Below are 23341 nucleotides of genomic sequence, written 5' to 3'. Positions count from 1 at the left end.
AAAGCTGGTGTAATTTGGATGGAGGACAAGGACAAAACTCTGAAAAGTTCGGGTCTATATAATATTCCCGAGCCTCCACATCCCAAAGGCCAACTGAGGGAGGACATACCGGCAGCTCCACCACCCCTACTGCAACCATGGCTATGGCTTTCAAGATGGTAATAGCAATATCAACATCAGCAACATGACCACCTTCTTCAATTCCTTTTGTGTGTTCTTCTTTTGAATTTAGTTGTTGTGATGGCAGGCGACGGAGGGGATGAGCGTAAAGGAGGAGTGCCGGCGGTCGTTCATGGAAATGAAGTGGAAAAAGGTGCACCGATACATCGTGTACAAGATCGACGAGGGGTCCAGAGCTGTGATGGTGGACAAGGTGGGTGGTCCTGGCGAGGGATATGAAGACCTGGCCGCTTCCCTCCCCACCGACGACTGCCGCTATGCCGTCTTCGACTTCGACTTCGTCACCGTCGACAAATGCCAGAAGAGCAAGATCTTCTTCATTACATGGTTACCTTCCTCTCTCTCTCTCTCCCCTCCTTAAAATAAGCATGGTTCTCTCTCTTCCTCTCTGTGTGTGAGGTTGTTAAGATAGAATAAATGTCCAGGAAACACCAGGATTGTCCTATAGATTTGGTGATCAAAGACATGATTGTGTGTGTGTGTGTGTGTGTGTGTGTGTGTATATACATATATACAAATTAGGATTGATATAGTTCTCAAATTAATGAGGTACATGCAATAGAACCGCAACTTGAAACAAGATCAAAGGCAATTCTTTAGGGCCTCTTTCTGCCTGTATGTAATTTAATTTCGTTACAATCTGTAGACAGTCTGTGCTAAAAGCCGACATGAAGTTTTTACCCAGAAATAGCAGAAAAGAAAAGGGGAAAACCTTGAATGCTGAACTTCCTTGATATATTTTTGTATGTGCAGGCATTAAAACTACATAGAAACTTATTCCCGACATCCATATCTATATGGATGTACAAATATATCGATTTGATGTCCATAGATCAGTGAAGGTGGGGGCCCATGTTAGGTGCTTTCGGTTCCGAAAGGTGAAGAAAGACCACCTCCTACCTTACTCTTGGCATATTCCTTTTTGCTTGATTGTCCTGAACTTTGTGATAGAGGACATCAAAATTCCTCCCATGTATAAATATTATATTCAAAAGAAACTCCAATCACCTTCATAGATCATGACACTTGCATCATCGGTGCATGATTTCGTAAGTTTTTTAGTATAATTACATAAGTTTATGTGGGATATACATATTTAATGTGATGTGCTCTCAAAGATAGTATAATGAGTTTTTTTTTTTTTTTTGGTTCTGAAACATTTCAACCTTCTCCTCTGACCGAAGGTTCAAAAGGAGGAAAAAAACTGCAATATTAAGAAAAAAGTGAATAAATAAAACATTAAAAGAAAAGGTTTTGACAAAAAGAAGGCATAGTCATAATTTCATTCAATTTTCCAATTCTAAAACTAAAAGCAGCCAGGCAGACTGCGCGTCAATCCTTATCACAAACAAGCCACGCAAGGCAAGGCCCCCGTGGCACTTGGACCTCCCAGCCTTCTCTTTCTTTTATTTTTCAACAAAGGCATCTTATCTGTCCACCCTACCGACACCTTTTCTCATGATGTGAACCAAGCCTACACGATATGTTTCAGGTTGCAATCATGCTTGTTACTGTCTTTGGTACTGCATTTCTTAACGTATACTGCTAACAATCTTATTTGTTTAAAGTAGGTTGAGCCATTGGGCCCATGAAAAACTGTTGTCGTTAATGGCCCAAATGATGATGGATTGGAGCTAATTGAATGGATTTGCTTTCCCTTTGTTTGCTTTTTTTGTTAGGTCTCCAGCTGCATCAAGGATAAGAGCAAAGATGCTATACGCCACCTCTAAACAAGGGTTGAGAAGGGTGCTTGAGGGGGTCCACTATGAGGTGCAGGCCACCGATCCTACTGAGATGGGGTTTGATGTTATCAGAGAAAGGGCCAAATGAGCAGCTAAAACTGCTCTAGACTGCTGCTGCTGTTTGCTGACTGTGCTTCTCTGGTTGCTTATTTATCTACATTTAGATGTGTCTATTTATATGTCAAAAACTTTATGATACCACTGCTTAGATGCTTACCAAGGAGTGGGGGCTGGCAAGCTTAGCCACCCATTTGCTCTTTTAAAAAGTTTGTATCATTGCACTTAATTTAGTGGCTAGTGGTGTTGTGAGGTGAGAATGAAGACAAGTGTGTTGTTCTCCATTTAGAATAAGGAATTTAAAGGTTTCTTTGCAAGGGGTGAGGACAAAGGAGGAAATTAGAGCTAGGAAATCTTGATAAACCTAGGCCCTCATTGAAACTTAACTTCGTCCATAGATCATGAATGGGTGACCAGGCCAGCCCAGAGGGAAGACCCAAGCCAATATTGAAGTGAGTTCTTTGGTGCTTTACTGACCTACAATGTGGAATGGAGGTCAGTGATTAAAAAAGAAGTTGAATCATTTGGTAGATGTCCCATCAACTAATGAAATGTTTGGTGGAATGTCTGATTCATGTGACTAAATCATGCATGTGTACCATATGTCTAGTGAATGGCTAGCTAATCCCATCTACAATAGAATAAAGAGGAGCGAAAAGCACTTGCCACAAATAATGAGGCTAAAGAGAGCATGGGATTATTATTTAAATTTTGAACATGATTTATGAAAAGAAATAATAAAAATAACATGTAATGAAAAGGATAAAAAGGTGTCTCACAAGTGATGTTAGTCAAAAATAGTAGTGGTGGATGGTTGACTGCAGTTCTGATTCATCTGCAATATTTCTTACCCTGTTGTCATAACAATCAAGACCAAGGCACCAATGATTAAGTACTGCCCCCAAAAAATAATGGAAAAAAGAAACAGCAGACCTCACCTTAGCATATGAATGATGTAAAATGTGTTAGATAGAATACTTCCTCATAAGGGGCATGCAAACTTAGAGAGACAAGAAAAATGAATAAAAATCTATAAGACATTTGTAAGTCTTTTTCTCTAAATTTCCAAGTAGAACAGGCTTGTTGCTTGCTATTGGTTGGGTGGATTAGTTGCAAGATGATATACCACACCTATATTTTTGGAGAAATTGTTAGATGAATCCGGTCCACCATGGACTTAAGATGAAATCATCCCAAGTCATGTTGCTATTATACATAAAAAGGAAGAAAGAGGAGAAAAAATAGAGTTCCTGGATGTATGATAGGGATGACAATCAGGTGAGTCGGTTTAGATACAGATCAGATTGGATATAGATTGAATCACAAATTTTTCAATTCAAATTTAATTTATTTATTAAATAAATTAAAATTTTAAATTTAAATATGACATTTATTAAACATATAATTCAACTCAATCCACATAAATTTATTAAATAGATCAAGTTAGGTTAAATGAATAAAATAGGTTATATGGATCAAGTCAAACATGTTATAAACATGTTAAGAATGTTTTAAATAGATTCAATTGGTTCAGATTATGATCCGATCTAAATATTAAATAGATCAAAATCTAATTATTAAATAGATCAAAATGAGTTAAATGGGTCAAAAGTTTAAATCGGAATCCAATCCATTTAATAAGTAGGTCTAGATGGATTGATCTATTTATGTCAAATTTAAATCTGCTTAAAATAAATCATTTGTAGATCAGATTAATAGGTTAGATGGTGAATTGCCACCCTTAATCTCTGGTGGATCTTGCTCACATAATAATTTCTCACACTTTTTTGAGTACAGTGAATTCCAGTTGGCATTGAGAATTTTGCTGGGCCTGGCCCAGGACACAGCCTCCATGAGTTCTGGGTTTGGGTTGGGTTCCGACAAAATACGGCCGAATTTCTTGCCGCCGCCTCGACTCGATCCTAATCCAACGGTCAAATTTTGACCCCTCCAAACCCCCAAGAAACCCCTTCCGCTCTCTTTTTAGCGCTCGAGCTGAGATCATTCTCGCATTTCTTCTCTCGCTCTCCCGTGGATCCCGACTTCCACCTCGACACGGTGAGCTAGGGGGAGGAGGCCGTAGTGGTCGAGGAAGGGGCGAAGCAATCCCCATAGGAGTTCGCCTACTACTCGGAGTCCGTGGCCGAGGAGTAAGCCCGGAGGAGAACCACCTCCGTCGATGCCAAAGTCTCTAAAACTCCTTCAAGAACGTCCTGTCTCGCTTCCCGACGACCACGAGGAGAAGGAGGAGGAGCAGGAAGAAGAGGAGGAGGAGGAGTAGCCCGAGGATGAGATCCGCTCCACTGATGAGTTCACCAAGAAAGTAAGCTAGCCTTTTTCTTCGCTGTCCGTCCCTTCTGCTTGTTACCTTTTTTTTTGTTGCGAAGATCAATGCTGCTCCTTTTTTGATTTCTTGAATGATGGATTTTAGAGTTCTTGACGTTAGAGCGGGGGGTTATTATATCATTGGCTTTGTTTTGGTTCTGAAGTTGAATGTAGTATTCTTGCTGAAGTTATGAACTAAAGGGGGCGGCTTTTTGATGGAAAGAAAGGCTGAGACGATGATGAGGTTGAAAAGAATTAATCTTGGTTATCTATTATTTAGTTATGGTACAATTTATAATCAAAGAAGAGTTGGTGGTCTTGAGCTTGAACGAGGACTCGTTGGCATATTGGAATTTGGGAGAAGGATCGTTGGGATCAGTGCAAAAGCAAAGGCTTCTTGCAGTATGATATTGGGCTTTTTTAATTGATAAACAGTAAAGATTTGATTCTTTAGGCTGTGATGGTGAGTGTATTAGGCCAAATTGGTTTACTGGTATATCAACTACCGAGTGATTGCTAAAATTAGTTTTTTTCAGAAAAGCCTCCGATAATACTATGTCACAAGTGTACATAACATAAATTGTGTTTCATCATGCATCGTACTTCAACCATAAAGCCCATGGTCATCCCATCAACTGTTCCATAAATATTTTAAGGTGGAGAACACAACCAATGCCATGTACTTATTGATTGACATCTATTCCAATTATTGCATTGCCATGCTAATGGGCAGGCTACTGCCAAATTTTCAGCTTCTTACAATGTTGGGTTTTGACAAGCTGAATGTGGTGCAGGAATCACCTCATCGTGTGGCAGGGGCCATTATTCAAGGCTCCTTTTATGTCTTGAGTCACTTCTGGTGGTTTGTGGTTGTCAAAGAAAGAGCTTATTCTTGGGAAGTTCACTATAATCCCTGAGGATGACCATTGAGCAACCTTCTAAGTGTATAAACATGATCGGCAATGTTCTAGAATTTTCTTTCTTCCTTCTAAAGTGTCATGCTGTGATTGATAATTACCATGATCTTGGATGCCAGCAGATAAAAAATTGATATCTAAGTTATGTTTTATGTGTGGTGAACCCTAGATTTAAGGAAGAAGAAAATTAGAGGACGTCAAGACATGAAATCCACTGCAACATCCCTAGGAAACTCATTGAACAAGAACTCATGCATGGTATCCCTATATTGGACCTCTAACAGATCAAAAACTCTCAAGGACCCCTAATGTGGATAATATAACAACCCAAAGATCTGCTAGTCTAATTAAAGTTTCAGTGATGAACATGCCTACAGAGGGACGCCTTCATTTTGTAATAACCCAGAATTTAAAAAAAAAAAAAATGAAATGAAGAAGACTCCCGCTGGGAGTCTTCTTCCACCCAAATCACCGGTGGAGAGGTCGAATCCGAGGCGGATTCGACCTCGCCTACACCCTATAAACCCCCTCTTCCTTCCCCTTCTTTCCGTGGCTCGCACACCCTTGCCGACCGTCGGGATCGTCGGAAAAACTCATGAAAAAGGTAAGACCATGTTTTTCCCTGTTTGGTCAAGCCCTTTCCTTTTTTTTTCCGACAGTCGACACCGCCGTTTGCGGCGTCTTATCCCTAGGACAGCACCGCCATCCCTCTATCTCTCTTCCTCGAGAGTTCTCGACCGCCGGCGATCGGTCAATGGCCGGAAATCATGAAGAAGGGGACGGATCCCCTGTTTTTCGAGGAAAAAAAAAAAGGAGAAAGCTCGCCGGCCAAACCTAGTCGCCGGCCAGCTTGCATGGTCGGCCGTCGTTACTGGACCTCCGGCCAAGTCACCCTCTCGCCGAAGCTCGGGCCACCAAGGGAGACCTCATCGGTCTTCCCCTGTTTCGGCCTAAGGGAGGCCGCGGGAAGAAAAGGAAAAAGAAAGAAGAAAAGAAAAAAGAAAGAAAAAGAGAAAGAAGAAAAAGAAAAAAAAAGAGAAAAATAAAAATAAAGAAAACAAAAATAGAAAAGAAGAAGAAGAGAGAGAAATTTTCTCTCTCTCCTCTCCCTCCTTTCTCTCTCTTTCCTCTCTCTCTATCTTCTCTCTCCAGTTTCTCTCTAGATTCTCTCTCTATTTTCTCTCTCTAGATCTTTCTCTCTTTTTGTGGATTTTATCTCTCTAGAATTTTTTTACCCTCTCTGATTACATCACAGACCCTAGGATATATTTGAAATGAAAATAAGATGATCTGAGGTTGCTCCGAAATTCGTACGGTAGATCTGATCCTAGTTCGATCCTATTCGAAATTTGTAACACTTGATTCATATTGAGTCACCCTGATAGGACCTTTGATGATCTCGACCATGATTACCTCATCGGAAGGATACGAAGGTTTCTCTCTCCACTTTCTCTCTCTACTTTCTCTCTCTAAAATTTTCTCTCTCTTCATGAATTTTCTCTCTCTAAAAGTATTATGGATCAGTGGAGGATCCAGATACATAGACAAGTCCTAATTTTGGTTAATCCTAAGAGAGATCCTCGATCTGTATTATTAGGATCGATTATCGGTAATTTTCTCTATATATGATTTTTATATTTGATCAGGGTTATGAAGAGATGATTGTCTGCAAATGATATCGAGTGAAATATTTTGTTAAAGATATTCATAAATTAAAGAAGAACATTGATTTCTGTGCTTGGGTCAGTCATCGGTAAAGGTAAGAATTCCTGTACATGATCACCATTATATATATATGCTATTTTACTGTTGGCCTTGCATTATTGATTTTGCATTGTCGGATTTGAGATCGATGAATTTATTATACCTGAGATATTGTTATTTGATTTTAAGCATGAGTATGTTATGTCAATATATATGTATCAGAGATTGATGGCATGATTATATGGATATGACATATCTGAATTGATCATAATGCAAGTCAGAATTGATTTGATGAAATCAACACATAATGATTTAATGAAAAGAAAGAGATATATGGTATGGACTAGTCTTGTCATCTGGAACAGCCCGCCAGGAGCTTATGCCTGGGACAGCCCCCACTGGCTTACAGGTGGATCAGCCGGCCAGGAGCTCATGCCTGGGACAGCCCGTCAGGAGCTTATGCCTGGGACAGCCTCTCACGGGCTTTCGTACGTGGGACAGCCGGCTAGGAGCTCATCTTGGGACAGTCTTGAAAGACTTTTTAAGTGGATTCGATCCGGTTGATGATTGAGGTATAGACTCAGATAGTCCAGAGCCAGAAAGAAAATGTTAAAAATCATGTGATTATGAAAGGAAAAATGAAAGATAAGACATGAAATAATTGTTGAACAAAAGTGTTTCACCTGTTAATATATGATGATGCATCTATTTTGACAAGACAGAAAATTTATAAATGTTTGCATTATTCTGGACATTGAACATGAGATTTTATATCTTACTGCTTATCCTTATTTTCAGACTATATTACTATATCAGTGTGATATGGGAATTCTTACTGGGCTGTAAAGCTCACACCCCTTCATCTTTCTTTTTCTTCTCAGAGTTACAGGATGCTTATGATTGGCTATGGCTTGGGTTTACGTGTGAGCAGAAGGATAAATAGAGTGTCATAGTATCTGATCAGAGAATTAAAGAAATTTAAATTGTAATTATGCAAGATTTTATGAATTATATTTGAAATTAATTGTTATGGATGTTAAGGTTGTAATATTTATTTTGGCCTTGCATATTCTTTAGGGCTTGCTCTAAGGAGTGTGCGGACATCACGTATCCGACCCGGGTGTTGGATTCGGGGCGTGGCAGAATGGTATCAGAGCTCAGGTTATGATCATTAAGGATTATAATATAAGTCATTTAAATATTACAGAGTAATAATAGAGCTTAGGTTATGATCATTGGAGATTACGATATAAATAATTAGGATGTGATAGAATAATATCAGAGCTTAGGTTTAAGATCACTAAGATTATGAAGTGATATCAAAACTTTATGTAAGATCAATAGGATGTGACAGAGTGATATCTGAGCTTAGAGCTTAGGTTATGTTCATTTGGAGACAATGATACAAGTGATTAGGATATGACAGAACAGTACTAGAGCCCAAGTTTAAGGTCACTAGGGATTGTCATATAAGTAATATCAAAACTTTGGGATTATAATCACTAGAGTATGATTGATAATATCGGAGTTTAAGATTTTGATCATTAAAGGAATGATAGAATGATATTAGAGTTTAGGTTATGATCACTAGGAAATATGATTTAAGTGGTATTTGAGTTTAAGGTTATAATTATTCAGAATTGTAATTCTAGTGATATTTAAACTTAGGTTATGATCATGAGGAACATGATAGATATGAAAGAGAAGATTCAATATTTAGATTTCGAATCAATAGATATTAAGATGGAATTTATGCATAAGTGGCATGTGATATTTATAATAGAATTGACGAGTTATATCTTAGATTTCAATTAGTAAGGTTAACCTAAGTATGAAAAGAGTTGATCTTGGAATGAAGTGGGAGGTATTAATAAGTTATGTTGAGTATACTAGATGATTTTGGAATGTAAAACTTATATGATTGAAGATCATGATAATTTTTTTAATTTCGATGATAATTGTCTGAGCATTATGAATTTTGGATTTATTAAAGAAAGTTAATTAGGATATGATCTAAGAAGAAATTACATCATATGAGAGAGAAATATTTTTGAACATTGAATCTATAAGAGGTCATATAAACTCAATTTAGATGAATATATATATATATATACTTAAATTTTATTATGAGAATACGAGATACACATCTTGGTAAAAGTCTTTGGTCACTCAAAATATCATATTCTGAATATAATTTCTTATCTTTCAAATTGCATTGAATTTCAAATTAAAAGTTTATTTTTCTAAGTGAATCAAAAGTATTTTGATATTGTTGTTAAATTAAAGAAAAAAATTTATTTTGTTAGAGTGTGATATACAGGTTATGATAAAATCTTTAATAATTCATATTACTATCTGTGGATTAATTTTTTTTAATTTTTTCTGTGATTGTTGAAGATGATGAAGTGTATTAATTATTCAAGTCAAAGTTTGGATTGAATTAAGACATCTTGTTAGTGTTAAATTTTAAATGACTTATACAAGGGACAAGATTTTGTATGGATTTATCGATTAATATTAAGGGTTGTGATGAAGGGAGCTTTATAAGAAATAATCAAGTTGATTCTACTCATAAGGATGTTGGCTTGAGTTCTTTTAGTTGTCAAGTTAGAATTAATTCTTTTAAAAAGGAAGATTGATTTAGAAATTATCTAAATGATTGTAAGGTGAATTTAAGATTAACTCTAATTAATTCTAGACATGTCGGATTTTTCAAGAGTGATGAAACTTATGCAATGATTTCAAACATAGAAAGTGGATCAAGATTTAATTTTTATATGCTATACCCGAAGGTAGTAAAGAAAAAGAAACTTAAATTTTGCCCTAAGTCTTATATGAAATTTGAAGGTTGGATCTATCTTGGATTGATCTAACATATAAGGATATTTTATCTTTGATAGACTTATATAATTTGGTAAGTTGAGATCAGAGTGCGCAGCAAAAGCGTGATGATCTGAATTGATTAGAAATATTAATCCTTTAAATCAAAAGTTATGATGGAATACATTAGTTGCAAATAAGGAAGGATTTTATTGATGATGAAAGGATGCTATAAATTTTGATCTAATCTGATCATCATAGCCTGATAATTTTTGTCAGTAGGTTGTTTCATTGTAGATAATGCCAAGAAATTTTAGATATCTCAAGTTTATTAACAGCTTGATAATTCTAGTATTAGTTCAAACTTAGAAAGTCCTAATGTAGATCTCATATTTTTTTAAAAAAAAATAATATTGTTACTTGGACTGATATGGAAGATTGAGATTTTTCTTAAGATGAGAGTCTATATATATAATTTGTTGGAAGATCAAGTGAAGAAAGAAATCGATGATTGTGAAGAGTGACCGATGTTTGACGTTTATTTATTTTTCTATCAAGGGTAGTCTGAGATAATTATGAAGTTGAGTGGAATGTATTAGACAAATAATGGTGGTATATTAATACAAGTCCAAAAGATTACAGTTCTTCAAAAAGTTGAGAAATCAATAAAAAAGGATGAGTTTGAGATTTCAAATAATTTTGTTATAATAAGATCATGAGAAATAAAAGACATTATTGTAAGCTTGAGAATGACATGAAGAATGTATACTTCGAAATATATTTTAAACAATATAACTTAATTTCGAGGACGAAATTATTTTAAGGAGGGGAGAATGTAATAACCCAGAATTAAAAAAAAAAAATGGAATGAAGAAGACTCCCGCTGGGAGTCTTCTTCCACCCAAATCACCGGTGGAGAGGTCGAATCCGAGGCGGATTCGACCTCGCCTACACCCTATAAACCCCCTCTTCCTTCCCCTTCTTTCCGTGGCTCGCACACCCTTGCCGACCATCGGGATCGTCGGAAAAACTCATGAAAAAGGTAAGACCCTATTTTTCCCTGTTTGGTCAAGCCCTTTCCTTTTTTTTTTCTGACCGTCGGCACCGCCGTTTGCGGCGTCTTATCCCTAGGACAGCACCGCCATCCCTCTATCTCTCTTCCTCGAGAGTTCTCGACCACCGACGATCGGCCAATGGCCGGAAATCATGAAGAAGGGGACGGATCCCCTGTTTTTCGAGAAAAAAAAAAAAAGGAGAAAGCTCACCGGCCAAACCTAGTCGCCGGCCAGCTTGCATGGTCGGCCGTCGTTGCTGGACCTCCGGCCAAGTCACCCACTCGCCGAAGCCCGGGCCACCAAGGGAGACCTCATCGGTCTTCCCCTGTTTCGGCCTAAGGGAGGCCGCGGGAAGAAAAGGAAAAAGAAAGAAAAAGAGAAAGAAGAAAAAGAAAAAAAAAGAGAAAAATAAAAATAAAGAAAACAAAAATAGAAAAGAAGAAGAAGAAGAAGGGAGAGAAATTTTCTCTCTCTCCTCTCCCTCCTTTCTCTCTCTTTCCTCTCTCTATCTTCTCTCTCCAGTTTCTCTCTCTAGATTCTCTCTCTATTTTCTCTCTCTAGATCTTTCTCTCTTTTTGTGGATTTTATCTCTCTAGAATTTTTTTACCCTCTCTGATTGCATCACGGACCCTAGGATATATTTGAAATGAAAATAAGATGATCTGAGGTTGCTCCGAAATTCGTACGGTAGATCTGATCCTAGTTCGATCCTACTTGAAATTTGTAATACTTGATTCATATTGAGTCACCCTGATAGGACCTTTGATGATCTCGACCATGATTACCTCATCGGAAGGATACGAAGGTTCCTCTCTCCACTTTCTCTCTCTACTTTCTCTCTCTAGAATTTTCTTTCTCTTCATGAATTTTCTCTCTCTAGAAGTATTATGGATCAGTGGAGGATCCAGATACATAGACAAGTCCTAATTTTGGTTAATCCTAAGAGAGATCCTCGATCTGTATTATTAGGATCGATTATCGGTAATTTTCTCTATATATGATTTTTATATTTGATCAGGGTTATGAAGAGATGATTGTCTGCAAATGATATCGAGTAGAATATTTTGTTAAACATATTCATAAATTAAAGAAGAACATTGATTTCTGTGCTTGGGTCAGTCATCGGTAAAGGTAAGAATTCCTGTACATGATCACCATTATATATATATGCTATTTTACTGTTGGCCTTGCATTATTGATTTTGCATTATCGGATTTGAGATCGATGAATTTATTATACCTGAGATACTGTTATTTGATTTTGAGCATGAGTATGTTATGTCAATATATATGTATCAGAGATTGATGGCATGATTATATGGATATGACATATCTGAATTGATCATAATGCAAGTCAGAATTGATTTGATGAAATCAACACATAATGATTTAATGAAAAGAAAGAGATATATGGTATGGACTAGTCTTGTCATGTGGAACAGCCCGCCAGGAGCTTATGCTTGGGACAGCCCCCACTGGCTTACAGGTGGATCAGCCGGCCAGGAGCTCATGCTTGGGACAGTCCGCCAGGAGCTTATGCCTGGGACAGCCTCTCACGGGCTTTCGTAGGTGGGAAAACCGGCCAGGAGCTCATCTTGGGACAGTCTTGAAAGACTTTTTAAGTGGATTCGATCCGGATGATGATTGAGGTATAGACTCAGATAGTCCAGAGCCAGAAAGAAAATGTTAAAAATCATGTGATTATGAAAGGAAAAATGAAAGATAAGACATGAAATAATTGTTGAACAAAAGTGTTTTACCTGTTAATATATGATGATGCATCTATTTTGACAAGACAGAAAATTTGTAAATATTTGCATTATTCTGGACATTGAACATGAGATTTTATATCTTACTGCTTATCCTTATTTTCAGACTATATTACTATATCAGTGTGATATGGAAATTCTTACTGGGCTGTAAAGCTCACACCCCTTCATCTTTCTTTTTCTTCTCAGAGTTACAGGATGCTTATGATTGGCTATGGCTTGGGTTTACGTGTGAGCAGAAAGATAAATAGAGTGTCATAGTATCTGATCAGAGAATTAAAGAAATTTAAATTGTAATTATGCAAGATTTTATGAATTATATTTGAAATTAATTGTTATGGATGTTAAGGTTGTAATATTTATTTTGGCCTTGCATATTCTTTAGGGCTTGCTCTAAGGAGTGTGCGGCCATCACGTATCCGACCCGGGTGTTGGATTCGGGGGGTGACAGAATGGTATCAGAGCTCAGGTTATGATCATTAAGGATTATAATATAAGTCATTTAAATATTACAGAGTAATAATAGAGCTTAGGTTATGATCATTGGAGATTACGATATAAATAATTAGGATGTGATAGAATAATATCAGAGCTTAGGTTTAAGATCACTAAAATTATGAAGTGATATCAAAACTTTATGTAAGATCAATAGGATGTGACAGAGTGATATCTGAGCTTAGAGCTTAGGTTATGTTCATTTGGAGACAATGATACAAGTGATTAGGATATGACAGAACAGTACTAGAGCCCAAGTTTAAGGTCACTAGGGATTGTCATATAAGTGATATCAAAACTTTGGGATTATAATCACTAGAGTATGATTGATAATATCGGAGTTTAAGATTTTGATCATTAAAGGAATGATAGAATGATATTAGAGTTTAGGTTATGATCACTAGGAAATATGATTTAAGTGGTATTTGAGTTTAAGGTTATAATTATTCAGAATTGTAATTCTAGTGATATTTAAACTTAGGTTATGATCATGAGGAACATGATAGATATGAAAGAGAAGATTCAATATTTAGATTTCGAATCAATAGATATTAAGATGGAATTTATGCATAAGTGGCATGTGATATTTATAATAGAATTGACGAGTTATATCTTAGATTTCAATTAGTAAGGTTAACCTAAGTATGAAAAGAGTTGACCTTGGAATGAAGTGGGAGGTATTGATAAGTTATGTTGAGTATACTAGATGATTTTGGAATGTAAAACTTATATGATTGAAGATCATGATAATTTTTTTAATTTCGATGATAATTGTCTGAGCATTATGAATTTTGGATTTATTAAAGAAAGTTAATTAGGATATGATCTAAGAAGAAATTACATCATATGAGAGAGAAATATTTTTGAACATTGAATCTATAAGAGGTCATATAAACTCAATTTAGATGAATATATATATATATATACTTAAATTTTATTATGAGAATACGAGATACACATCTTGGTAAAAGTCTTTGGTCACTCAAAATATCATATTCTGAATATAATTTCTTATCTTTCAAATTGCATTGAATTTCAAATTAAAAATTTATTTTTCTAAGTGAATCAAAGGTATTTTGATATTGTTGTTAAATTAAAGAAGAAAATTTATTTTGTTAGAGTATGATATACAGGTTATGATAAAATCTTTAATAATTCATATTACTATCTGTGGATTAATTTTTTTTAATTTTTTCTGTGATTGTTGAAGATGATGAAGTGTATTAATTATTCAAGTCAAAGTTTGGATTGAATTAAGACATCTTGTTAGTGTTAAATTTTAAATGACTTATACAAGGAACAAGATTTTGTATGGATTTATCGATTAATATTAAGGGTTGTGATGAAGGGAGCTTTATAAGAAATAATCAAGTTGATTCTACTCATAAGGATGTTGGCTTGAGTTCTTTTAGTTGTCAAGTTAGAATTAATTCTTTTAAAAAGGAAGATTGATTTAGAAATTATCTAAATGATTGTAAGGTGAATTTAAGATTAACTCTAATTAATTCTAGACATGTCGGATTTTTGAAGAGTGATGAAACTTATGCAATGATTTCAAACATAGAAAGTGGATCAAGATTTAATTTTTATATGCTATACCCGAAGGTAGTAAGGAAAAAGAAACTTAAAATTTTGCCCTAAGTCTTATATGAAATTTGAAGGTTGGATCTATCTTGGATTGATCTAACATATAAGGATATTTTATCTTTGATAGACTTATATAATTTGGTAAGTTGAGATTAGAGTGCGCAGCAAAAGCGTGATGGTCTGAATTGATTAGAAATATTAATCCTTTAAATCAAAAGTTATGATGGAATACATTAGTTGCAAATAAGGAAGGATTTTATTGATGATGAAAGGATGCTATAAATTTTGATCTAATCTGATCATCATAGCTTGATAATTTTTGTCAGTAGGTTGTTTCATTATAGATAATGCCAAGAAATTTTAGATATCTCAAGTTTATTAACAGCTTGATAATTCTAGTATTAGTTTAAACTTAGAAAGTCCTAATGTAGATCTCATATTTTTTTAAAAAAATTTAATATTGTTACTTGGACTGATATGGAAGATTGAGATTTTTCTTAAGATGAGAGTCTATATATATAATTTGTTGGAAGATCAAGTGAAGAAAGAAATCAATGATTGTGAAGAGTGACCGATGTTTGACGTTTATTTATTTTTCTATCAAGGGTAGTCTGAGATAATTATGAAGTTGAGTGGAATGTATTAGACAAATAATGGTGGTATATTAATACAAGTCCAAAATATTACAATTCTTCAAAAAGTTGAGAAATCAATAAAAAGGGATGAGTTTGAGATTTCAAATAATTTTGTTATAATAAGATCATGAGAAATAAAAGACATTATTGTAAGCTTGAGAATGACATGAAGAATGTATACTTCGAAATATATTTTAAACAATATAACTTAATTTCGAGGACGAAATTATTTTAAGGAGGGGAGAATGTAATAACCCAGAATTAAAAAAAAAATGAAATGAAGAAGACTCCCGCTGGGAGTCTTCTTCCACCCAAATCACCGGTGGAGAGGTCGAATCCGAGGCGGATTCGACCTCGCCTACACCCTATAAACCCCCTCTTCCTTCCCCTTCTTTCCGTGGCTCGCACACCCTTGCCGACCGTCGGGATCGTCGGAAAAACTCATGAAAAAGGTAAGACCCTGTTTTTCCCTGTTTGGTCAAGCCCTTTCTTTTTTTTTTCCGACCGTCGGCACCGTCGTTTGCGGCGTCTTATCCCTAGGACAGCACCGCCATCTCTCTATCTCTCTTCCTCGAGAGTTCTCGACCGCCGGCGATCGGCCAATGGCCGGAAATCATGAAGGGGACGGATCCCCTGTTTTTCGAGAAAAAAAAAAAGGAGAAAGCTCGCCGGCCAAACCTAGTCGCCGGCCAGCTTGCATGGTCGGCCGTCGTTGCTGGACCTCCGGCCAAGTCACCCTCTCGCCGAAGCCCGGGCCACCAAGGGAGACCTCATCGGTCTTCCCCTGTTTCGGCCTAAGGGAGGCCGCGGGAAGAAAAGGAAAAAGAAAGAAGAAAAGGAAAAAGAAAGAAAAAGAGAAAGAAGAAAAAGAAAAAAAAAGAGAAAAATAAAAATAAAGAAAACAAAAATAGAAAAGAAGAAGAAGAGAGAGAAATTTTCTCTCTCTCCTCTCCCTCCTTTCTCTCTCTTTCCTCTCTCTCTATCTTCTCTCTCCAGTTTCTCTCTCTAGATTCTCTCTCTATTTTCTCTCTCTAGATCTTTCTCTCTTTTTGTGGATTTTATCTCTCTAGAATTTTTTTACCCTCTCTGATTGCATCACAGACCCTAGGATATATTTGAAATAAAAATAAGATGATCTGAGGTTGCTCCGAAATTCGTATGGTAGATCTGATCCTAGTTCGATCCTATTCGAAATTTGTAACACTTGATTCATATTGAGTCACCCTGATAGGACCTTTGATGATCTCGACCATGATTACCTCATCGGAATGATACGAAGGTTCCTCTCTCCACTTTCTCTCTCTACTTTCTCTCTCTAGAATTTTCTCTCTCTAAAAGTATTATGGATCAGTGGAGGATCCAGATACATAGACAAGTCCTAATTTTGGTTAATCCTAAGAGAGATCCTCGATCTGTATTATTAGGATCGATTATCGGTAATTTTTTCTATATATGATTTTTATATTTGATCAGGGTTATGAAGAGATGATTGTCTGCAAATGATATCGAGTGGAATATTTTGTTAAAGATATTCATAAATTAAAGAAGAACATTGATTTCTGTGCTTGGGTCAGTCATCGGTAAAGGTAAGAATTCCTGTACATGATCACCATTATATATATATGCTATTTTACTGTTGGCCTTGCATTATTGATTTTGCATTGTCGGATTTGAGATCGATGAATTTATTATACCTGAGATACTGTTATTTGATTTTGAGCATGAGTATGTTATGTCAATATATATGTATCAGAGATTGATGGCATGATTATATGGATATGACATATCTGAATTGATCATAATGCAAGTCAGAATTGATTTGATGAAATCAACACATAATGATTTAATGAAAAGAAAGAGATATATGGTATGGACTAGTCTTGTCATGTGGAACAGCCCGCCAGGAACTTATGCCTGGGACAGCCCCCACTGGCTTACAGGTGGATCAGCCGGCCAGGAGCTCATGCCTGGGACAGCCCGCCAGGAGCTTATGCCTGGGACAGCCTCTCACGGGCTTTCGTACGTGGGACAGCCGGCCAGGAGCTCATCTTGGGACAGTCTTGAAAGATATTTTAAGTGGATTCGATCCGGATGATGATTGAGGTATAGACTCAGATAGTCCAGAGCCAGAAAGAAAATGTTAAAAATCATGTGATTATGAAAGGAGAAATGAAAGATAAGACATGAAATAATTGTTGAACAAAAGTGTTTCACCTGTTAATATATGATGATGCATCTATTTTGACAAGACAGAAAATTTATAAATGTTTGCATTATTCTGGACATTGAACATGAGATTTTATATCTTACTGCTTATCCTTATTTTCAGACTATATTACTATATCAGTGTGATATGGGAATTCTTACTGGGCTGTAAAGCTCACACCCCTTCATCTTTCTTTTTCTTCTCAGAGTTACAGGATGCTTATGATTGGCTATGGCTTGGGTTTACGTGTGAGCAGAAGGATAAATAGAGTGTCATAGTATCTGATCAGGGAATTAAAGAAATTTAAATTGTAATTATGCAAGATTTTATGAATTATATTTGAAATTAATTGTTATGGATGTTAAGGTTGTAATATTTATTTTGGTCTTGCATATTCTTTAGGGCTTGCTCTAAGGAGTGTGCGGCCATCACGTATCCGACCCGGATGTTGGGTTCGGGGTGTGACACATTTTGAACTTTAAGTATCCCCTGATTAATTCAGTAAGTGACATCAATTGAGTGAGAGACTGTTTGGAAGTTTGGTAGTACAAAATGTACCTCAGCTAATCATGTTTTACTAATATTTTGGACTTTGGGCTATTTCTAGACCAGATAAAATGATAAATGGATTCACTTTCAGGATGTCAATAAATTAATACTGTTAATAGATTGTTTCTGACTGAAAATGAACTTATAGGCTTCATCACTTTTGTGTATCTTATGTACAATATGTAACTGCAAAGGTTCAGATGTTCAGTCCAGCCATATTTGGTGTCGGACATCTTGAATTTGTTCTCAAATGGTTCCATTCCTCAAGTGCCAGATCGCCTCATGTATTTGTGGTCTCCTATCTGCACATTATAATTGGTGTTTATCAAGAATACAAGATTAAATGAAACAGAGAAGCATAGCTTGTGGCTTGCACTGCCATTATAATCTGGTTTTTAGTTTCTTCTGATTGACATCTCATGTATCTAGAGTGATGTCCTCATAAGGCCAAAGTTTGTTGTATTTCTTGTCTTCACTAAATGTTATCATTATTATATCAGTATATCTGATATATCTGTTGGTTTCATGACTTAAGATTTTCTTTGTTTTTCCCATGTATTTCGTCATTTGTCTCCTTCTGTATCAAATGGATGACTTCTCATATTTCTGCAAAATTTTAATGGCACTGGAACAAAACAGGCTGCACATAGTTTAAAAATAATATTCAGTCTGGCTGGAATGAAAGCTGCCGAACCCAAACTTCATGGTAATCTTACTCAAGCACCATGCCTTGATGTAAGTAACTTTCATCTTAGGGCTCTTATTTGTACTCTCTGTTGATGTTCTTATTCATATCAAAACATTAAATTCCTCAGAGAAGCAGGACTTTTTAGGAATTTTCTAAAGGGCAGTTTGTTGAAGCTTTTATTTTTGTGATTTTTTATTTCTCATGATTTGTTGAAAGGGGGAGCTGGGTTGAGGTTCTTGCTGGTCATGGCTATTGTTATAATTGTGACTTACTGACTGCTGGTAGTTCCATGATTATAAGTTTAACCTAAAGCCATATACAGTATTTATTTATTTATTTGTGTTTATCTATATTTGTACTTGGTGGCCGTTGATTGAAGTTGCTGCATCAGTAATTATGTGATTTATATTAGCATGATAAACCAGTGATAAAGTAAATCTTGTTAGTTCTGGTTATTACCATAGTTATAATTTATGGTTGCATGTGCTGATAAAGTCATCTACAAGTTCCATACATTTCATCTATTCTGTTTTTTACTCCTATTTTAATAGGTTGACTTTTTGGACAGCTTATCCTGTTCATTGTTTTGCCGACACATGTTTATGTAAATGCCAATCTTACACCTAATAACTAGGATTTGAATTTTTCCTTTTTTTTTTTTTTAATTGCACCTGCTTTGTATGCTTTGTGCCCAATTAAACTAGATGTGTTTGGAACCATGTGTTCGGGATTTCACTGAGCATCAGATGAGCAGGTCTACTTTGTGGTTTGTTTGTGTGATGGCCCGGCCCGAGTAAGAATCCCAGCCCACCAAAGCCCAAACAAAAAAAAAAAAAAAAAAAAACAGAGGAGAAGAACTCCCGAAGGGAGTCTTCTTCCTCCTCTCGCCGGCTCCCAATCGGAGTCGGAAAAGATCCCTCCTCTCGCTCTATTTAAGGAGGAGATCCCTCCTCTCTCCCTTCCACCGAAGATCCTAAGCCCAGTTGGCGGCAATCGCCGGAAAACCACCGCGGAAGACCGACCTGTGCCCGTCCAATTTACTCGCCGGAAAAGCCTCGCCGGCGTCGGAGGTAAGCCTCCTTCCCTTCCTCTCTTCTCCCCTTTCCTTCCCATGCCTGTGTGCATGCTCGACGGCGACTAGAGTCACCGGATTTTGTTGCGGAAGAAACCTTTATTTTTGCCATTTTTCCGACGCCGGTGGTCACCGCCGACCACCGGTTTGGCCCTCCTCTTGTCGTTGGGTCACCCTCCTCCTGCCGACGGTCGCTCCACGTCGGTTGCACCATCGGCCGGCCAGCCAACAGGGGATTGTGAGATCCCCTGTTTCGGCCCAAAGGAAGCCCGGGAAGAAGAAAAGAAAAGAAAAGAAGAAGAAGGAAAAGAAAAGAAAAAGAAAAAAAAAAGAAAAGAAAAAGAAAAAAAAGAAAAAGGAAAAAGAGAAAGAAAAGAAAAAAAAAAGGAAAAAAAAAAGAAAAAGAAGAAGAAGAAGAAAAATAAAATAATAATAATATAATAGTAATAAATAAAATTTTCTCTCCTCTCTCTTCCGTGAAGAAAAAAAAGAAAGAAAGAAAAGAAGAAAGAAAAAATAAAATAAATTAATTAATAAATCATGATATAAATAATAAATATGAGAAAGAGAGTTTCTTTCTCTTCCCTCTCTCCCTTCAGCCTGAACTAGTATTTTCTCTCTCTAGAATTGGACTTTCTCTCTACTTTCTCTCTCTAGAATCCTTCCTCTAGATTATTTCTCTCTCCTAAGATTTTTAGAATTTTGAGAAGAATGATGATGAATTTAAATAATCCTCGTGATGGATTTTTTGATCTGTGATCGTCGGACGGTACACCAACATCCACTTTGATCAGATCATGTATTTTTAGATTTTATTTCTTATGATTTTATTGAATTATCCACATGATAATTTCAGCATGATTTGATCTGATCGATCAAATTTATTGAATCATATTGTCTGAAGAATCCAAGATGAGTTTTCCCTCTCTAAAATTTTCTCTCTCTAGAATTTTCTCTCTCTAAAATATTCTCTCTCTTGATTGATTCTCTCTCTAAAAAGGTTAGTGAATGAAGAAATTTTTTTAATAGTCCTGATCTGATTCTAATGAAGAACTCTGATCCATGATTGTCGGGCAGTGTACTGGTACTTACCTTGATCAGATCCGATATTTATCAATTTAATTATCCATGATCCCGATTTAATCATGATTTGATCATGTTGATTTCACCACTCGAGATATTTGATCAATCATAATGTTGGATTGTGTCATCTGATCAATTCGAATTGTACCTCATGAATTCTCTCTCCTCTAATTGTCTCTCTCTACTTGATTTTATGAAATCGATGAAGAAACCTCGGTCCTATCACTTCAAATCCAATTTGATCTGATAGTCAAACTTTGGATCGTTTAGGTCCTAATTAGATTTTGATTAGATGAAATTAGATGATCGAACCCAATCTAAACCATTGAAATATGATATTCGTATTCTTTCTAATTATTGAAATTGATTCTGTATAGGATTGTGGATGTTTGATCATGGGATATCGCGATATGATCTACGAACAAAATTTTTGAAAGAAAATTTATAGAATTATGTGGATTTATTGGAATGCGTTCGAGGTAAGTAATGTTTCACTTTTTCTAGATTTATCAGCAAATTATAATATTTTTTTTTGACATGATTTATGAAACGATGCATGAATTGGATGAATGATATTTTGTTATGAAAATATCTTATTTGAAATATTATAATGAAGCATGATTGAACATATTGATTCCATGATGCATTATATTGATTGATTTCGATACTACATGATTATATGTTTTATTATCGAAATTAGAATATGAAATATGATTTATGAAAAATTATGATATAAGAAACATTATGAATTGACAACCTGACTATGTAAAGGACCCTGCCAATGGGGGCATATACGTTGGCAATTGATTGTCCTGAGGGTTTACGTCGCCAGAGAGACCAGCGACAAACCGCCAGAGAGACCAGCGGTTCCGAAGAACTTTGCTACCAGATGATTCGCAGCTCACTGCAAGAAGATACGCAGTGTTATAACCCTGCCACAGGAAAAATATGGTCATAGCTCATGGTTGACGAAAAGAATTTAAGAACGAAAGAAATTGAAATCTGGAAAGAAACTTAAATTTTCGAAAAAGAAATGAATTTGGCATGAATTATGTTGTATAATTAAAATTGATTTCGAATTGATGAACTCTATATGCTTATTTTCTATAAATGATTATTTACTTAAATGCCTGATGAAATTTGTTGAGAAGTGATCATTGCTTACTGGGCTGTCTAGCTCATTACCTCCTATTTTACTGTTTTTACAGATGTTGAGGAATTAAGATGATACAAGATATGAATGGAAGAGTGATCAGAAGCAGAATCCTTATACTTTTATTTTAGATTGAAAGTCTTATTAAATTTGATGTAAGGCCTATGAATCATTGTTGAATTTATTGAGATATTAAAGAAGAATTTAGATCATTATATTTTGGATTTAATTTATTGACTAATTATTCCGCTGTTGTTTTAGGATAGTATGATAAGATGCCTTGCATGCTTATGAGAAGAGTTTTCTATAAGTATGCGGCGGTTGCCATGACCCTCGATTCACAATCTCGGATCGGGGGCGTGACAATTAAAGTGGTATCAGAGCATAAGTGGATGAATTATGAAACACAGAATCAGATATAGAATGGGTGTAAGTGGATAGACACCAGAGACATTATAGTGTAGATCTTTGATGATTGTAGTGGGAGAAATATTTATAAATTTTGATTAAACATTGAGATTATGTATAAAAGGATCGCAAGAGATTATGACATATGGAGTTTAAAATATGATGGATAATCTATAGATCATGATATGATTAGTTAGATCTTGATCGAAAGTAATCACAAAAGGATTGTGGTTATTAATTTGATCATTGGTTATTCAAGTGAATCGTAAGTTCAAATTCGATGTGAGAATAATACTATGATATTACTTCTAGTTGAGAAGTTGACTATTATTGGCAAGATAAAGATTTGATAATAAAATGTTGTTCCAGAATGGGCTAAGAAAGTTTTTTTTTTATGATGCTTGATTGGAATATTATCGAAATTGAACTTGGTATGTGGATCATATATAAAGTGGCATATTAGGATGAATGCATATTGAGGATATTGTAAAGAAACCTATGTCTTATCGATGAAATTGATTTTGAGATTATAGGATATTCATCGTACTGGAATCTTTAATCATCATCCTTAGATCTAAATAATGGATCTTATTATGTCTCTTGGAGACTACATGATGTGTATGAAATTTCAATTTAAAGATTTCGTATCTAAGTTGATCAAGAGATTTTCTGATATTATTGTTGAGTTGTTAATGAAAAATTGATATCTTTATATTAAGATAAAAGATCTGATTTATATTTATTTCAGATTAAGGGATCCATGTGAATTTACAATTTAAAAATTTTGGATTTAGGAATTGATATGGAGTTTCTTTGCTTTTGTAACGAGGTCCCTAATTGAATCTACTATTAAATGGAGATTTAATTTTTTGAAGCTTGTATGATTGTTATGGAAGG

At 35.6% G+C, this 23341-nt stretch overlaps 1 protein-coding gene and 1 long non-coding RNA gene across 2 annotated transcripts in view; both read left to right on the top strand.

The window, feature by feature from the left end:
• On the top strand, nucleotides 1-2208 carry LOC105053755 (actin-depolymerizing factor 5). Its single transcript, XM_010935026.4, has 3 exons — nucleotides 1-158; nucleotides 248-507; nucleotides 1860-2208. Exons 1-3 carry the CDS (start codon nucleotides 138-140, stop codon nucleotides 2008-2010), a joined length of 432 nt encoding a protein of 143 aa, XP_010933328.1. The 5' UTR covers nucleotides 1-137; the 3' UTR covers nucleotides 2011-2208.
• A 14549-nt stretch (nucleotides 2209-16757) lies between these two features.
• Nucleotides 16758-23341, top strand: part of LOC140852466 (uncharacterized) — an 18034-nt gene continuing 11450 nt past the window's right edge. The window contains exons 1-2 of the long non-coding RNA XR_012135322.1: nucleotides 16758-16871; nucleotides 17698-18775. This is a non-coding gene — a long non-coding RNA (uncharacterized lncRNA). The remainder of the gene's footprint in view (nucleotides 16872-17697; nucleotides 18776-23341) is intronic.

The sequence above is a fragment of the Elaeis guineensis genome, chromosome 11, assembly GCF_000442705.2.
Source record: "Elaeis guineensis isolate ETL-2024a chromosome 11, EG11, whole genome shotgun sequence".
Lineage (NCBI taxonomy): Eukaryota > Viridiplantae > Streptophyta > Magnoliopsida > Arecales > Arecaceae > Elaeis > Elaeis guineensis.
Note: the sequence above shows the minus strand (reverse complement) of the source record. Positions and strands in the feature narration are given on the sequence as shown.